The 18,829-nt window shown below is 46.4% G+C and overlaps 1 protein-coding gene across 7 annotated transcripts in view; it reads left to right on the top strand.

Annotated features, from left to right (window-relative positions):
* Window positions 1-18,829, top strand: part of ush2a (Usher syndrome 2A (autosomal recessive, mild)) — a 1,354,742-nt gene that overhangs the window by 637,052 nt on the left and 698,861 nt on the right. For all 7 annotated transcript variants that reach the window (XR_005462328.1, XM_038811752.1, XM_038811743.1 and 4 more), the window contains one exon: window positions 5,195-5,354. Coding sequence is in view for 6 of the 7 variants with exons in the window: in XM_038811752.1 (XP_038667680.1) it covers window positions 5,195-5,354 (160 nt within the window). In the remaining variant the exon portion in view is untranslated. The remainder of the gene's footprint in view (window positions 1-5,194; window positions 5,355-18,829) is intronic.

The following is an 18,829-nucleotide window of genomic DNA, read 5'->3' as shown; positions in this document are numbered from 1 at the left end:
TGAGAAAGCTACTTTCATTTCTTTTTTTAAGAATGATGTGATCCTGTTAAGGTCAGTGCCAGCATTACAATGCAACAGTGTCATGTTGTAAATGTATTATTGAACCTTTTATCTCATCTACCACACAGTTATAAGTGCCTCAAGTATGCTCACCAATGAAAAGCTGTGCCTATTTTTTCATCTCTTAACAAAATCAAGTGAATGAGATTAATCTAACGCTCAAACCTAATAGCGCCAGTTTACTCAAATGTAGAATAATCCCTATGAAAGATATAATAATTTTGAACATCAAATATGGACATTATTGTTATTTTAACACATTTTTGAATGCAAAGCAATTTTACCAATTAATTGTTGCATTTTTGATTCAATATAAAACAAGGTAGCCAATTGCAATTTTATTTCCCTTTCACATCTGAACTAAGGTATCGTTCAACATAGTTTAGAAACGGAGGAATGCTTTTTGCTAAACCGTGTACTCTGAACTAACATGCAGTACATTGTTTATGATTGCCTCCCTGATACAAAAGTCAAGGCATTCTCTTTATTATACACCTTTTGCTGCAATATAGTTCATTCCAGCTCAGCTCTCAAATTCAAATAATGCCAGTGATAGAAAAATAAGCATGTTAACATATAATATGCAGATTATTCTATGTGTGGAAAACCATAATTTACATAACAAGTGTGTATAAATCAGTTAACCAATTAAAGATTTTTCTGCATCAGATATTGAGGAATATGTGAAAAGTTCTTGGGTGCGATTCTCTGCTATGCAGGCTGGGTGAGAGAATCGCGGGAGGGCCGCTCTGGCACCACCCGCGATTCTCCCACCTCTCCCAAAATGGCGTGTCGTGTTTTGCGACACGGCGCTCGGAGAATCGGCGGTCGCCGTGAAAACCGGCGACCGGCGATTCTCCGAGCGCCGTGTCGCAAAACACGACACGCCATTTTGGGAGAGGTGGGAGAATCGCGGGAGGGCCGCTCTGGCACTACCCGCGATTCTCCCACCTCTCCCAAAATGGCGTGTCGTGTTTTGCGACACGGCGCTCGGAGAATCGCTGGTCGCCGGTTTTCACGGCGACCGGCGATTCTTCGGCCCAGATGGGCTGAGCGGCCCAGATGGGCCGAGCGATCTGACGTTCCCGACCTGTTCACGCCGGCGGCAACCACACCTGATTGCTGCCGGCGTGAACAGCGTGCGACAGGTAAGTATGGGGCCTGTGGGGGGCGGAGAGGGGATCGAGCACCACGGACGTGCTCGGGAGGGGACTAGCCCGCGATCGGTGCCCACCGATCGTCGGTCCGGCGTCTCTAAGAGATGCACTCTTTCCCCTCCGCTGCCCCGCGAGATCAAACCACCACGCCTTGCGGGGCAGCGGAGGGGAAGACGGCAACCGCGCATGCGCGGGTTGGCGCAGGCCAACCTGCGCATGCGCGGCTGACGTCACTTAGGCGCCGCTGGCTTGTCATTCTCGGCATGCTGCGTCAAGGCCCGGCGGCCGAGTTTCCCGCAATGCCGCTCTTCGCCCCCGGGGGGGGAGAGAGAATAGGGGGCGAGGAGCGGCCTCCGACGCCGGAGTGAAACACTCTGGGTTTCACGCCGGCGTTGGCCGTTGCGGAGCATTTCGCCCCTTGTTTAATAATTAGGCACTGACCATATATTTACACATATATATTGTATATAATATATGTTGATATTTGTGTGGCAAAATGTGTTTATTGTTGTCTTCGTCCTTCCAGGAACATGCTGATGATATTCATATATCAATATTTGTCACAGCACCTTCTTTCTTCTTTCACATCAATAATACGTGCCTTGCCACTTTGCACAAAATTATATTTCTAATTTCCTTATTATATTTTGGTTTATTTTATTGTGGTAGACTTCTAGCCTCTGCATGCAATAAAAACAGTGACTGAATCTTATGAACCCCTGTCTGTGTTTTATACAAATAATTTCCCAGTCCTGCTTTTTTCTGTGCAGTCTCTCTGGTAATGTAGACAAATGCAGCATCCCCAAATGACAGTGAGATAAATGATGAGATCAGTTGTTTTTACTGCGTGTTGGTTGAGAGAAATATGTTAGTCGTGACACATAATACTTTTACATCAGTTCAAATGTGAAAGGGGGAAAAAAGGCTGTCACTGCTCTTCAGCTGTTGATGTTGGACCCTTTACATCCAACTCAACTGCAATATTTTAATGTCTTTTTCAAAAGACGGTCACTCCAATAATTCGGTATTCCCTTCATAATGGTGGATTAAAATTTTATCCGAAACTATATGCTTAAATCCAAGAATGGGACTTGGATTCCATGAACTTGCTTGAGCTCAGCAAAGTCTGTTTAACTTCTAATTAAACCACAAGTTTCTTCATTCCTACACCCTTTAAACATGAGTTTAATAACATTTCCTTCAGCATTTTCTTTCTTTCCAGAATATTTTATGTGCATAATCTCTGGACACAGCTGGAGAGAGGGACTGGCTTGGAGCTATTATACCCAGGATTATAGAGATTAATATAGAGTCAGCAATCATGTAACTTTTATTGTATAGGTTAATTATACCTCATTGGTCTTTCATGTTCAGCAGCAACTCTGAGTTATTTTCTTGAGAATTGTCATTGATGCCCCTTATTTAAGTAAAAATATATTTTCAAAAAATTCCACACAATAGACAGAAAATACAAAAGGTAAAGTTGACCATAATTGTTTGCACCGTGACCTGCCTCCACCCAAATTTCTAAGGAACGAAAATAGAAAATGCTGGATAAAAACAGACGGTCTGGTAGCATCTATGGAAAGAGAAACAGAGGGCGGGATTCTCCGGTCCTCCAGCTATGTGTTCCTCAGCAGAGCACCATTCTCTCTTCCCACCGCTTGTCAATGAGATTTCCCATTGAAGCCCCCCCCCACATTGCCGGGAAACCTACGGGGCAAGAAAAGAGAATCCCAACGGCTAACTCCCAAGAGCTAACTTTTCACATCAGTATGACTGAGCTCGAAACGAGTAGAAATATGATGGGTTATATAGTTGATCGTGGGGTGGAGAAGGTGAAGGAGAATAAAATGTCAGGGACAGGTGAGAGCTGAAAAGAATCATACGGACTCAAAATGGTAAGTCTGCTTCTCCCCCCACAGATGCTGTCAGACTTATTGTGTTTACCTAGCATTTTCTGCTTTTAATTCAGATTGTCAGCATCCGCAATATTTTGCATTTAATAAGAAGCACGACAGCTTGGCAATTATCTTTTCACTTTCTATTCAGTAGCCTCGAAGACTGGAGTCTGTACACACCCTGGAGGATGTGCTGTGATTCCACTCAGATATCCCTACCCAAGGACTCCACGGGATTTACCCAGGAAGTTTCAACTTCCAATGGGAAGTTCTCCTTCTCCCACCCCACCCCCAACCCTCCCTGGGACCCTCCAAAAAAGTTTAACTCTGAATTAGAGTCTGAAACCTCAGTGGGTTCAAACTTAATTACCTGTATAGTTACCGAGGAAATACTGGACAGAAAAATCCATGTCTAGCTCCTTGGTAAGTGTCCAACTGATATAAGACCATAATTTATATGAGCAGGATTAGGCCCTTCTGGCCATCAAGTCTGCTCCACCATTCAATCATGGCTGATGTGTTTCGCATCCCCATTCTCCTGCCTTCTCACCATAACCCCTGATCCCCTTATTAATCAAAAACCCATCTATCTCTGTCTTAAAGACACTCAGTGATTTGGCCTTCACATCCTTCTGCAGCAAAGAGTTCCACAGATTAACCGCGCTCTGGCTGAAGAAATTTCTCCTCATCTCAGTTTTAAAGGATCGTCCTTTTAGTCTGAGGCTGTGCCCTCAGGTTCAGGCTTTTCCTACTGGTGGAAACATCCTTTCCACATCCACTCTATCTCGGCCTCTCAGTTTCAATAAGATCTCTCCTCATCCTTCTGAATTCCAACAAGTACAGACCCAGAGTCATCAACCACTCCTCATATGACAAGCTCTTTATTCCAGGGATGATTCTTGTGAACCTCCTCTGGACCATTTCCAAGGCCAGCATAGCCTTCCTTCGATACAGGGGCCAAAACTGCTCACAATACTCCAAATGTGGTCTGACCACAGCTTTATATATAGTCTCAGATTATATAGCCTTATATTGGCTCCTCACCCTGCACTAGATCCTTGACTTTCTGACCCACAGATCACAATCAATAAGACTAAACAACAACACCTCCTTTACAATAGTTCTCAATAGCGGGGCCATGCAAGGCTGTGTACCTAGCCCCCTACTACACTCCCTGTGCACACACGACTGCGTGGCAAAATTTGGTTCCAACTCCATCTACAAGTTTGCTCACAATATGACCATAGTGGGCCGGATCTCGAATAACGATGAATACAGGAGGGAGATAGAGAACCTAGTGGAGTGGTACAGCGACGACAATCTCTCCCTCAATGCCAGCAAAACTAAAGAGCTGGTCATTGACTTCAAGAATCAAAGTACTGTACACACCCGTGTCTGCATCAACGGGGCCGAGGTGGAGATGGTTAGCAGCTTCAAATTCCTAGGGGTACACATCTCCAAAAATCTGTCCTGGTCCACCCATGTCGACTCTACCACCAAGAAAGCACAACAGCGCCATTACTTCCTCTGGAAACTAAGGAACTTTGGCATGTCCACATTAACTCTTACCAACTTTTACAGATGCACTATAGAAAGCCTCTTATCTGGCTGCATAACAGCCTGGTATGGCAACTGCTCGGCCCAAGACCGCAATCACCTTATTCAGACTCATTCACCAACACACTGAAAACCTATTTAACTGTCTCAATGCTGTTCACTATGTTATTGAATAAAAAGTTACAAAAATATGACTGTGAGTACCATAAAAAGGGGATGTGGGTTGGCTTTCCCCAGCAATCCTGCACTATGAGGAAGAACTGAGAGAAACACATTTCTGATGAGGCTCAGTTTGGAAGTTCCGTCCATAAATGTGGAGCTCCATCTTAGCCCAATAAAATTGGATTGGAGTGACAAGCCGATGGTGATTGCCAAACCTTGGAAGAATAAACCGTAACATGTTTAACATAAAGTAAATCAGAATGAGTAATGAAGACTCATTGCAATATGGGTAGTGTTTACAGCTATCTGTGCTCAATCACAAATGGTAAATTACTAATGGATAGTCTCTTCAAACAGGTTTAGCAGTCTATTCTGCATATCAGTTTGTGCTTGAAGCATGCACAGTCATTGGCTGTGCGAACAGTTCCCAGGTCACCTTGTTTACAGCACAGCTGCCACCTTCTTATGTTGATGCACCAGCCCTGACTGTCCTGGACTTGAGAAGTATATATGTGCAGTAAGTAGACTTTGCCATTTATGTACTGCATTATGTAAAATTCTCTGGAGGGATCAATTTGGATGAAATTTTTGACAGAAAATTTGATTTCACATGATTAAATGCGTCAAAGTGATTAGTTTAGCAATACTGTGAACTGTTGACTATCATTTACTGTTCAGAAGGCAACTTAACATCATTACTGGGTTTAAGCAACCAAGTTAGCTACTTACATTTTGAAGGAATGCTTACAATATGTTTGAAATTTTAAAAACAAACTTATTAAATCTCCTCAGAAATTATTTGGTACCAACATATTTATAAGGGAAATAAATACATCTGTTTCAGGATTTAAATAAAAATCTATTTATTTATTGCATAGTTTTTATTTTACAATGGCACACGATGGGTAAGGCTTGCATGCACTTAACTAACAAATTAAATTGTAAAGTCAAAGGAGTCGATCACTAAGCTTGCCCAAATATATCCCAGAGATATACTTGTCATAAATCTGTAGGCTAATAAAAAGCTATCTGAAAACCATATAGGATTTTTATTATGGATTATAGGATTTAATGGAATTCCATAGTAGAAGCTATAAATTATTTAGGATTTTTACAATGGATAATAGGATTTAATAGGATTGTATAGTACACCCTGTAAATTATGTGAGATTTTAAGGCAACAGAATTGTTCATATTTTTATTAATTGAATAGAAAATCTATATATTGCTGTAAATAATGGCACCGAGTTGGTGTATTAGGCAAACAGGCCTGACATCTATTTCAGGCTATTTTTCTGAGAGCAGTTTTAAGTATACAGGGTCCTATTTGTGCACAGGCTAGTGTGTATTTCAGCCCCAATTCTTTTTCATGGATGCAGGTTTCTCAACCACTTCATTTGGTACTGACTTCTACATTCTCACAGCTTTCTGAACAAGTATGTTTCTCCTGAATTCTTTATTGGATTTATGAGTAACTCATAGCTTCATGTAGTTATGGGGCAAGGTCCTGATTCCAACATGGGCTGAATTCAAGGTTGTGAGCCTGAACTTACCGGCATCGGGACCCTAGAATCAATTTTTGAGGAGGTGACCAATTAAATGGCTGCTTCCAGGTACCCCATCCAATTAAGAACAGTGTGGTGCTCTTTGTGTTGCTTATTTCAGGATGGTTGGCAAAATAACTTTAACTTTAACTTTAACTTAAACAAAGCTATGAATTTATTAACACTACTAACTTGGATTTGACACGTATTCCTAAAGAATACACAGTTGATTAATAACATCTAAACTACAGTCATCTACAGTTAATCTCACTACTGGTTTAAACTAAGACCTGCAGACACTTATATTATCTGTACTTCTGTCTCTCACTAGCTAACTCCTGCATACTCCACCAGACTCTCCCACAAGGCTTAGCATCACTGCCTTATATAGTTGGAATTGTAGCCCCCTCCAGTGGCTACTCTCTACACTTCATTAAACCTTGCAGTGCTGATAGTTATTATCATTCCACAAACAGCAGGTGTGCTCATAAGGGTGGATGGCCAATAGGAGACCTCCACCACTGGAAAATCAGCAGGTGGGAGCTGCTGAGGTAGGTAAGAGAAACAAAGGTTGTTTCAAGGTAGGGGCATCCTCTGAATGCTTTTTAAAAGGTAAAATAAAAAAAGAACACAGCTGTCAGACCATTATTGCAGAGTGAGAACGTCAGTGGTCACAGTTCTTCCAAAATACAGCCTGCCGAGTGTTTCCAGCAAAGGAGGGGCCATTTGACACACAAAGTCCATGTCAGCCCACTGCAGAGCAATTCAGTCAGTGTTATTTTCCTGCTCTTCCCTCACAACCCTGCAATTTCCCTCAAAATCATTCCTTGCCTCTGCTTCTCATTGGCAGAGTGTTCCAGGCCATTTGGTATCATCTTAACTATTTTCCAGACGTGCACGTGTTATGTTGTCAGACAATTTTGAAATTTTGCTCTGCATTCCAATATCCAAATAATTTGCAAACGTCTACCATCCACCAGTCTTAAAAAAACATTTACTATGGTTTGCGGTTACCTGTCCATGAGACAAATTTTATTCAAACTGATACCCCCCCCCCCCCCCCCCCCCCCCCCCCTCCGTGCCCTGAACCTCAACCCCCAACAGCCTCTGCACTCTTTCCAGAGGCAGCAGGCACAACTTGTAATCCAGCACACCCAGCCTGAATGAAAATCTGAACTTCCGAGCCTCTTTTTCTTGTGTCGGATTGGTGGAGCCAGGAAATATCCTGTCCTGACCCTCAGAACCCAGGTGCAAAATTTCAGGCCTTCATTCCATGGATATTAAAGGCCCGGTCCTCATTATTTAAAGCTATGTTCTGTTAATACGGCTATATTGCATTCCCATACAACTATTTGTGCTCGTAGCTTATCAGCCTTATTCACTACATTTTATGCATTAACATACATTCACTCAACTTTCAGCTTTTGATTGGAGACATCAGATGGTTCTAACTGTCTGTCCAGAAAAGTTACCTAGGAAAATTTAGAAGAGTTAAAATCACTTTCAACTCCTTTGCCGAACAGGCGCCGGAATGTGGCGACTAGGGGCTTTTCACAGTAACTTCATTGAAGCCTACTCGTGACGTTTGTAACTACAGTACACCCCGCCCACCCAACCCACCAAAGGATCTCCCTTCCCACCCCCTTCTACACTCCCAACCCTCCGCCACCTGGAATAACCCCCCAAGCCTGTGACTACCCTCCGCCCACCCTCCTCACTGGTTGTCATAATAAACCTACTCTCTGCACCAAGTTATGGGGCATGCAGCATGCAACAATAATTCTGGAAACCCTGTAAAGTGCATACTGCAGTGCCTCCATGAGCCATCGAGTGATCTAAACCTCATATTGAGCAGCTCAGTAGCCTGTTCGTTCAGTGTCCTTTTGTGATCGTGGTTCTTGCTGTACTTTCTCTGGGCTTCTATTTGTGTTTGGCTTAGAGATTTGAGCAGCTACTTTCTCCCCTTATCCCTGAGTATCCAGCCATGCAACTGGAGTCATGGTTTGGAACATTCTTGGCAGCACAATTCCCTTAAGGTTAATGAGTCAGAACAATTCCCAGGGTAAAAGTTGTATACATGGAGAAACCTCTTGGAGCGGTCACAAAGGAGTTGCACATATGGGGAGATGGTGGCAATATCAGTGGACTAGTAATCGAGAGATCCAGGCTAATGCTTTGGAGACATGAGTACAAATCCCACCATGGCAGCATCAGGTGGAATTTAAATTCAATGAATTAACCTGGAATATAAAGCTAGTCTCAGTATTGGTAACTATGATAACTATTGTCGCTAGTCATAAAAACTCATCTGGTTCACTAATATCCTATAGGAAAGGAAATCTGTCAACTGTGGGTCTGGCTTACATGCAACTCTAAACCCACAACAATGTGGTTGACTCTGAAATGCCAAGAAAGCCACTCAGTTCAAGGGCAATTAGGGATTGGAAAAAAATGCTGACATTGCCAGCCACATTCGTGACAGAATATAGGAAACATGCAAAGAGCGGTACCCCTTTTGGTTAATGTACCGGTCTGCATTTTAGGTGGGCCTTATTGCCCTTTTTGCAATATGTGTGCAGTCAACCATGCTTTGCAGCTGGGTAAAGCCCGCAACTGAGACCCGTAGGATTGGAGATGCAACATCTGTCTCAAACAAGGTAACCTGGCCATCCTGGCGAAGAAGACATTGGGGACTTGGTGGCTGCACCTGTGTTCACTATGCCTGTTCAGACAGGGAAAGATGTGGGATAATTTCTCTATTCTCTCACCTCTTAGCTGACCACAAAAAGATACAATTTTGACAACGCATGTTTAAACCATTTGAATGCTGTGATTTTAAAGAATAGACATGAAAAAGGATTTCTTGTAGTATAAGCCAAAAGAAAAAATATGATCTGGATTCTCCGACAGCCGATGCTCCCAGGATGTGCGAGAGCAGAAAATTGAATGGAATGGCATGCTCCATTGCCTCGACAGTGAATGCGTACTATGCCGCATTCTGACATGGGGCATGAAAATTGTACAGTAAAGTCTATTACATATCATTAATGGACTCGATCTGGCATTCTCCGGGACTCCCACGATGCTCCGTTCTCCGTCAGGTGAAATTACCGACGGCATGGTTCACTTGTGGTATTTAAAATCAGGAAACTGGCACCGTGGCTGATCAGGGTGAGAGAGAATGTAAGACATGTTCCGAAAGGCTCAGCTGTGGGGTGCCTGTCCTGCCGTTGGCTGGGGGAGGTGTCAGCCAGGGCTGGGAGGGGGAGAGGGAGTAGCGGGATGAGGAACCAGGGGATAGATCATTGGACGGGGTGTGATGAACCATCAATCGAACGCGAGATGAGTTGCTGTACAAATGTTAGGCTTTAATAAGCTAGAAGTTATCCCTGCGGTCGACTACAGTAAATGGACGACCGCCGGGCGTTCTAACTATTTATACCTCGGTATGGAGGCGTGGTTAACTCAGCCTCTCGACCAATCGGAGAGCCGTCACATGACTGGTCTCAACCAATCGGTCGAGAGGCACATGACCGACCAGGGCCAATGGTAAGCTGGTGTTCTGCACCAATGGCAGACAGCTATGCAAATCTTACCACTACAGGGTGTCCCCCGGAATCAGAGTGTCCAGGCACGGACTGCCATTGCCGCAGCCTGTGAGGCAACCATCCATGTCATCAGTGCTAGGCACCAACAGGACCAGGGGTGCGGCACGGAGGGCAACGTGTCAGGGGGTGGGGATGGGGGTGGGGAGAATGCTGGGGAAGGGCTGCAATGCAGGTCCCGACCACCATGCAGCACCTGATTGGGCACGAGGGTAATCACCATGCTAACATGTCCGCCTTTCACCCCCTACAGACAATGGAATTTGGTATCTAACCAGGAATGGTTGGCATCTGCCTAGCCACCGTAGCACTGGCAGACACAATGAGGCGGCACGAGCAGCAGCTGCTCGGGGAGGATCCTGCAGCAGTAGAGCCTGCCCAGAGGAACTGGAGCCAGTTGGAGAGGATGGAGAGCCGACCGCCCAACAGGCTGAGGAGGAGGTGGGAAAGTGGCGCCGCAGCAGGTCCTGTCAGTACCTGCAGTGCCTGACATTCCAGGACCTGTTCATAGAATTTACAGTGCATTAGGAGGCCATTCAGCCCATCGAGTCTGCACCGGCTCTTGGAAAGAGCACCCTACCCAATGTTAACACCTCCACCCTATCCCCATAACCCAGTAACCCCACCCAACACTAAGGGCAATTGTCGACACTAAGGGCAATTTATCATGTCCAATCCACCTAACTTGCACATCTTTGGACTGTGGGAGGAAACCGGAGCACCCGGAGGAAACCCACGCACACACGGGGAGGATGTGCAGACTCCGCACAGACAGTGACCCAAGCCGGAATCGAACCTGTGACCCTGGAGCTGTGAAGCGATTGTGCTATCCACAATGCTACAATGCTGCCCTGCTGGACTGGGCTTGCCTGGCAGACCGTAGATATACCTACGGCATCATGGTGCCCGTGGAACCAAGGGGGTATGGGAAAGCCACATGGTGAAGGTATCCCTGAATGTTTATGCAACGGGGTCTTGCCAGGTGCCAAGTGAGGATCTGTCGGGGATCTCCCAGACCTCGGTGCACAGGTGCATCCGCGCCATGTCAGAGACCCTGTATTCTGGGCGGCACAATATGTCAGCCTACATATGACTGAACCTATCAGGTTTCCCAAGCAGCAGGGTTCGCCGCTATTGGCAGGATGCTCCAGGTCCACGGGGTGATTGTCCCCCTATGGGCACTAGTGCATGAGGGGGTGCACTTCAGGAACTGCAAGGGGTACTGCTTCATGAGCACGCAGTTGGTGTGTGACCATGACATGCAAATCATGCACGTCTGCACCCAATACCCAGACAGTGTGCACGTGCATTCATCCTGGTGAACTCAACAGTACCTGACATGTTTAAGGTGCTGTCCTGGGTGAGGGGTTGGCTACTGGGTGACAGGGATCATCCGCTGTGATCGTGGCTGATGATACCTATCCAGAGACCACAGACCAATGCGGAGACCCGCCGCAATGACACACGTGCCACGACCAGGGGCTTGATAGAGCCATGCGTCGGCGTGCTCAAGATGTGGTTGAAATGCTTGGATCCCTCTGGAGAGGCACGCCAGTATAGCACCAAAATTGGACAGTAGAGGGGTGACATCCTGAAGGGGGAGGAAGAATACAAGGCCACGTCTGACAACGGGTAAGCGGAGGAGGGCCAGCATGGAAATGGCATGGGGCACAGGCAGGCATAGGAGGCTGCACAAATGGGCCAGTGCACATGGTACAGTCTAATTGCCTCAAGTTGCATCGACTAGGGGCCTGGTTGGCGGCGTTGGTGGGACATGCACTGGTTAGGCCCTGCCACATGGAGCCCCAACATATAGGACATAGAACATAGATCATTCAGTGCAGAAGGAGTCTATTCGGCCCATCGAATCTGCACCGACCCACTTAAGCCCTCACTTCGACCCGATCCCCATAACCCAATAACCCCTCCTAACCTTTTTGGTCACTAAGGGCAATTTATCATGGCCAATCCACCTAACCTGCACGTCTTTGGACTGTGGGAGGAAACTGGGGCACCCGGAGGAAACCCACGCAGACACGGGGAGAACGTGCAGACTCCGCACAGACAGTGACCCAGTGGGGAATCGAACCTGGGATCCTAGCGCTGTGAAGCCACAGCTGTCCACTTGTGCTACTCTGCTGCCCTATCTAGCCCCGTCTCCTGCCACCATCGGGGCATCACTGAGGGTGGCCCCTAACTGCACAGAGGCCCTGGCCCATGCCCACTTCTAAACGCCCACGACCCACACCAACAGCCTCTCACCTCCTCTTGCACTCGGTGCAGCCCGGTCCATCCCTTACACCCTTCAGACAGAGCATCGAGGCAGGTCACAGCATTGGTGAACAGGCGTTTATTGTGATATACACAAGTATTTTGCCCTAGCCCCTATCGCTAACCTCTGTGCTTCACTCATGCCAATCTAACTGGTGTCTAGCTTTCTGGCTTTACGTGCCCCAATGCTCCGTCTATGTGGGACCCCAGGCTGTATATCAAAAGTGGAGACGGCCTGCTGAGATCCCCATCCTGTGACCTGGGTGCCCTCTGGCTGCCACCCTCTGGAGCGACTGGCTCCGGATGGGCCCGTCTGCCTATCGGGTGTCACAGATGGCATAGTGTCACCCTGTTCTTCCTGCTGCCCATTGGATGTGCCAGGGACAGGTGGGGGGATATCGGCATGGGCCCCATCACCTCCTCCTCCCTCGGGGTGACCGATGGCCCCCGGACTACTCCTTTGGACGGGGGTGCAGTCGGAGCAAGCTCGGGGGCTCAGCCATGACCTGCTGCTGCAAGTCCTGGAGGCCCGCTCTTATCTCGCACAGGGTCTCAATGCTGGCAGCTATGGAGCACTGGGACTGTGCCACATCACTGCAGTGACTATGCCAGATTCTTCTGTGTCTGGTTCAGGTCAGCCAATGCCAGGCCAATGCTTGTGATGCCTGCAGAATTGACCCGTTGTGACTGAGCCAAGCTGTTGAGTGTTGCTGCAATGTCCATTTTGTCCTGGTACATAGCTGCCTGTCACATGGCTGCCCTATTCTGTGCTTAGCCACTGCCCATACACTGTGCCCCAGGCCTTGGAAATCCTGACACATGGCCGGTATCGTTGCACCCAATGCCTCCACTACGGACGCCACCCGTGTGGTGTTGGCCTAGGCGGCATGCTTGGTCAACACCTTGGGCAGCACGGTGGCCTAGTGGTTAGCACAACCGCCTCACGGCGCTGAGGTCCCAGGTTCGATCCCGGCTCTGGGTCACTGTCCGTGTGGAGTTTGCACATTCTCCCCGTGTTTGCGTGGGTTTCGCCCCCACAACCCAAAAATGTGCAGAGCAGGTGGATTGGCCACGCAAAATTGCCCCTTAATTGGAAAAAATAATTGGCTAATCTAAATTTATTAAAAAAAAATGCTTGGTCAACACCGCCTCCTGCCCTTGCAGGTGGTTGGACTCCTCCAACTGCACCTTCAGGTGCTGGATGGTTGCTGATACCCCCTCATGTAGGCCCCGACTCTGTGTCTGCATCTACAGCATTGATGGAACCACCCTTTCCAAAAGCCCGTCCGGATGGCAGCTAGTCCTGGGTTAGGCTGCCCTTCAACCATCCGCCCCTGTGGGGGTTCCTACCGCCACCTGATGTACCACAGCATGTATGTGGTGTGCACCAGATAGTCCCCCAGGAGCCTCTTCTCCAATGTGCCCAACCGAGGTGAGTGTCTGGGATGTTGGAGGTTGTCGGTGACAGAAGTGCCGAGAAGTCGGTATTGCGGGGTTGTGGCTGGGGGCGCGGGTCACCAGCAGGCCTTGCCTCAATGCTGGATGTTTCTTGGGGTTGAAGGGGGTGGCGAGGGACACCGATGGACCCGCCTTAACACCAGGTGGTCCTGCAAGACATAAGGCAAGACGCATGGTTGGATTGTAGGTGGTGATGGTGGGGGGGGGGGGGGGGGTGCTGTGTGAGTGCCATACATGCAAGAGGGTCATCGTTATTCATTGCGGACTCACTTGGTTCCCCAGTGCCAACTTCCGGCGACTGACTCCTCTCCGACCCCACTGACCAGGTTCAATCCCCTCAGCTCTGTGACAGTGGGGGCCTGCAGGTCCAGCGAGGCCCTCCGGTCTTCTCCTGCTCCTGGCAATGTTAGGCCACAACCTCCTGGGGAGTCAGATAATGCACAATAAAAGACACTCAGATGTGGGCAGCACAAAGGGTCCGTGGCTAGTGGCCTGTGTGTGTGCAGGGCACCCAGCCATGGCGGGTGGTATGGATGCTGGCATGTGGTGCAGATTGGGGTACATGCGGACTGCCGGCAGGTGGGGGTCGATCGCTCTCGGGGTGGGGTGGCTATGGGTGTGTGGGACTGGAGGTTACCAGGGAGGCAGAGTCAACAGAGTCTCCAACTCGGCATTAGTGAACTTCATTGCCGTTCTTCGGGGTGGCACCTTCCTGGCTTTAATGTGAGTGTGTGGGGAGTGGCTTATATACAGCTGCTGCGTGTACTTCATTATCTGAAAGAGTATTTTAAAAAGTCACTTCCAATCAGGCCTCCAGATGGTAGTTGAAATGTTGCAGGTCTGAAGGATTCTCAGTGCACGAAAGAAAAATTAAGGTCAGAAGTTTCTGGTGATAAATTCACACTGGTTCATTCCAAACAACAGAATGCTTCTGATTTTCCAGTCAAAGTCGATTGAGCTGATGTAATGAAGAACGCTCATCTTGCAGGTGAAACGAATGAGCCCCAATTCTCTCCCTAAGGTGCCTTTTGAGGCAGGGTCCTCGCTTGTGATGGGCGGGAGATGATTTCCCCCAATCTTCAATTCCGAGATTAGCTCACTGGGCTGCCCTTACGGATTAATAAGATATTGGCTATCTCCTCCAGTTTCAGTCATGTGACAACTGTGTTGATGTATTCCACTGTTCTTACAAAGGATTCAATGTTATAAGTCATTGTCACACAATGGGAGAATGAATGAATCACATGCTTGCGATAAAGTGGTTCCTTCACACCCCACTTTTTTAGATGTCAAGTTTATAAACTTTGAGTCTTGGCTGAACATTATATTTAATTTCTGTAAACAAGCAGGCAATAGTATCCGTAAATTCCCTGAGTGACCCTGTTGCATCCTGGTTCCCTTCAATGGAGGATCCTCCACAAGAATACTTACATTTTCATGACTTTACAGCGACATGTTAAAACATGATCCTTGTCTGTACAGTTCAGCTGCAGAACCTTGAAATGAACTGTTAGCAAAAGGATTTAGGGTCATGAGTACCTGGCACCTTGCACTCTCAAGGGGTGGAAAAGGGGTGAGTACCCTCCCTATGGTGTCTCTTTACAAAGCTCTTCAAAGAGAAAGCCTCTTTTTAAAAAAGTCAGTCACAAAAACAGCTGCTCCTCAGAGTTATTGGATCCCTGTAGAGCTATAATCAACGGTAATGCTTTCTTTGATACTGCCTGGCCCTGTCAAGCAAACAGCTTTTAAAAGGCAATGGTCTGTGAAATTGACTGTGAACAATGCAGTTCTAAACTTTTAGGCTCTTAGGCATGCAAACAGGCTTGAAAAAGAAAAATGGCAATGAAATTGACAGCGAAAAAAACACTTCAAAGGTTTTCACCACATTAAAGGGAATACTTTTACATTCATCTCACAGATCTTTGAACTTGGCATGCTGACAGATAGCTTAAAGGGTTTAAGACTGCAGATGGGAAGACTTTTACTCTATTCTCATTAATTTCGAATGTTGACAGACAGTTTAAAGGCTGCAGGTGGGAAGACGACCCCCATCCTAGCCAAATGACCCCCATCCCAGGAAACATAAGAACATAACAAAAGAACATAAGAACTAGGAGCACAGGGCAGCACGGTGGCCTAGTGGTTAGCACAACCGCCTCACGGCGCTAAGGTCCCAGGTTCGATCCCGGCTCTGGGTCACTGTCCGTGTGAAGTTTGCACATTCTCCCCGTGTCTGCGTGGGTTTCGCCCCCACAACCCAAAAATGTGCAGAGTAGGTGGATTGGCCACACTAAATTGCCCCTTAATTGGAAAAAATAATTGGGTAATCTAAATTTATTTAAAAAAAAGAACTAGGAGCAGGAGTAGGCCACATGGCCTCTCGGGCCTGCTCCGCCATTCAGTGAGATCATGGCTGATCTTTTGTGCACTCAGCTCCACTTTCCGGCCCGAACACCATAACCCTTAATCCCTTTATTCTTCAAAAAACTATCTATCTTTACCTTAAAAGCATTTAATGAAGGAGTCTCAACTGCTTCACTGGGCAAGAAATTCCATAGATTCACAACCCTTTGGGTGAAGAAGTTCCTCCTAAACTCAGTCCTAAATCTACTTCCCCTTATTTTGAGGTTATGTCCCCTAGTTCTGCTTTCACCCGCCAGTGGAAACAACCTGCCCGCATCTATCCTATCTATTCCCTTCATAATTTTAAATGTTTCTATGAGATCCCCCCTCACCCTTCTATTTTCCAACGAGTACAGTCCCAGTCTACTCAACCTCTCCTCATAATCCAACCCCTTCAGCTCTGGGATTAACCTAGTGAATCTCCTCTGCACACCCTCCAGTGCCAGTATGTCCTTTCTCAAGTAAGGAGACCAAAACCGAACACAATACTCCAGGTGTGGCCTCACTAATACCTTAAACAATTGCAACATAACCTCCCTAGTCTTAAACTCCATCCCTCTAGCAATGAAGGAAAAAATTCCATTTGCCTTCTTAATCACCTGTTGCACCTGTAAACCAACTTTCTGTGACTCATGCACTAGCACACCCAGGTCTCTCTGCACAGCGGCATGCTTTAATATTTTATTGTTTAAATAATAATCCCGTTTGCTGTTATTCCTACCAAAATGGATAACCTCACATTTGTCAACATTTTATTCCATCTGCCAGACCCTGGCCCATTCACTTAACCTATCCAAATCCCTCTGCAGACTTCCAGTATCCTCTGCACTTTTCGCTTTATCACTCATCTTAGTGTCATCTGCAAACTTGGACACATTGCCCATTGGTCCCCAACTCCAAATCATCGATGTAAATTGTGAACAATTGTGGGCCCAACACGGATCCCTGAGGGACACCACTAGCTACTGATTGCCAACCAGAGAAACACCCATTAATCCCCACTCTTTGCTTTCTATTAATTAACCAATCCTCTATCCACTACTTTACCCTTAATGCCATGCATCTTTATCTTATGCAGCAACCTTTTGTGTGGCACCTTGTCAAAGGCTTTCTGGAAATCCAGATATACCATATCCATTGGCTCTCTGTTATCTACTGCACTGGTAATGTCCTCAAAAAATTCCACTAAATTAGTTAGGCAGAACCTTCCCTTTATGAACCCATGCTGCGTCTGCCCAATGGGACAATTTCTATCCAGAGTCTTCGCTATTTCTTCCTTGATGATAGATTCCAGCATCTTCCCTACTACCGATGTTAAGCTCACTGGCCTATAATTTCCTGCTCTCTGCCTACCTCCTTTTTTAAACAGTGGTGTCACGTTTGCTAATTTCCAATCCACCGGGACCACCCCAGAGTCTAGTGTATTTTGGTAAATCATCATTAGTACTTCTGCAATTTCCCTAGCCATCTCTTTTAGCACTCTGGGATGCATTCCATCAGGGCCAGGATACTTGTCTACCTTTAGCCCCATTAGCTTGCCCATCACTACCTCCTGAGTGATAACAATCCTCTCAAGGTCCTCAGCTATCAGAGCCTCATTTCTATAAGTCGCAGGCATGTTATTTGTGTCTTCCACTGTGAAGACCGACCCAAAAAACCTGTTCAGTTCCTCAGCCATTTCCTCATCTCCCATTATTAAAACTCCCTTCTCATCCTCTAAAGGAGCAATATTTACCTTAGCCACTCTTTTTTGTTTTATATATTTGTAAAAACATTTACTGTCTGTTTTTATATTCTCAGCAAGTTTACTCTCATACTCTATCTTACTCTTCTTTATAACTTTTTTAGTAGCTTTCTGTTGCCCCCTAAAGATTTCCCAGTCCTCTAGTCTCCCACCAATCTTTGCCACTTTATATGCTTTTTCCTTCAATTTGATACTGTCCCTTATTTCCTTAGTTATCCACGGTCGATTTTCCCTCTTTCTACCGTCCTTCCTTTTTGTTGGTATAAACCTTTGCTGAGCACTGTGAAAAATCGCTTGGAAGGTTCTCACTGTTCCTCAACTGTTCCACCATAAAGTCTTTGCTCCCAGTCTACCTTAGCTAGTTCTTCTCTCATCCCATTGTAATCTCCTTTGTTTAAACACAAAACTCTAGTATTTGATTTTACTTTCTAACCCTCCATCTGTATTTTAAATTCCACCATATTGGTGATCGCTCCTTCCGAGAGGATCCCTAACTATGAGATCATGAATCAATCCTGTCTCATTACACAGGACAAGATCTAGGACTGCTTGTTCCCTCGTAGGTTCCATTACATACTGTTCTAGGAAACTATCGCGGATACATTCTATAAACTCCTCCTCAAGGTTGCTTTGACCAACCTGGTTAAACCAATCGACATGTAGATTAAAATCCCCCATGATAACTGCTGTACCATTTCTACATGCATCAGTTATTTATTTGTTTATTGCCTGCCCCACAATAACGTTACTATTTGGTGGTCGATAGATTACTCCTATCAGTGACTTTTTCGCTTTACTATTCCTGATTTCCACCCAAATTGATTCAACCTTATCCTCCATAGCACCGATGCCATCCCTTACTATTGCCCGGATGTCATCCTTAAATAACAGAGCAACACCACCCCCCTTACCATCCACTCTGTCCTTCCGAATAGTTTGATACCCTCGGATATTTAACTCCCAGTCG

The sequence above is a fragment of the Scyliorhinus canicula genome, chromosome 1 (genome assembly GCF_902713615.1).
Source record: "Scyliorhinus canicula chromosome 1, sScyCan1.1, whole genome shotgun sequence".
Classification (NCBI taxonomy): Eukaryota; Metazoa; Chordata; class Chondrichthyes; order Carcharhiniformes; family Scyliorhinidae; genus Scyliorhinus; species Scyliorhinus canicula.
The sequence above is the reverse complement of the archived record's forward strand: the minus strand, read 5'-3'. Positions and strand labels throughout refer to the sequence as shown.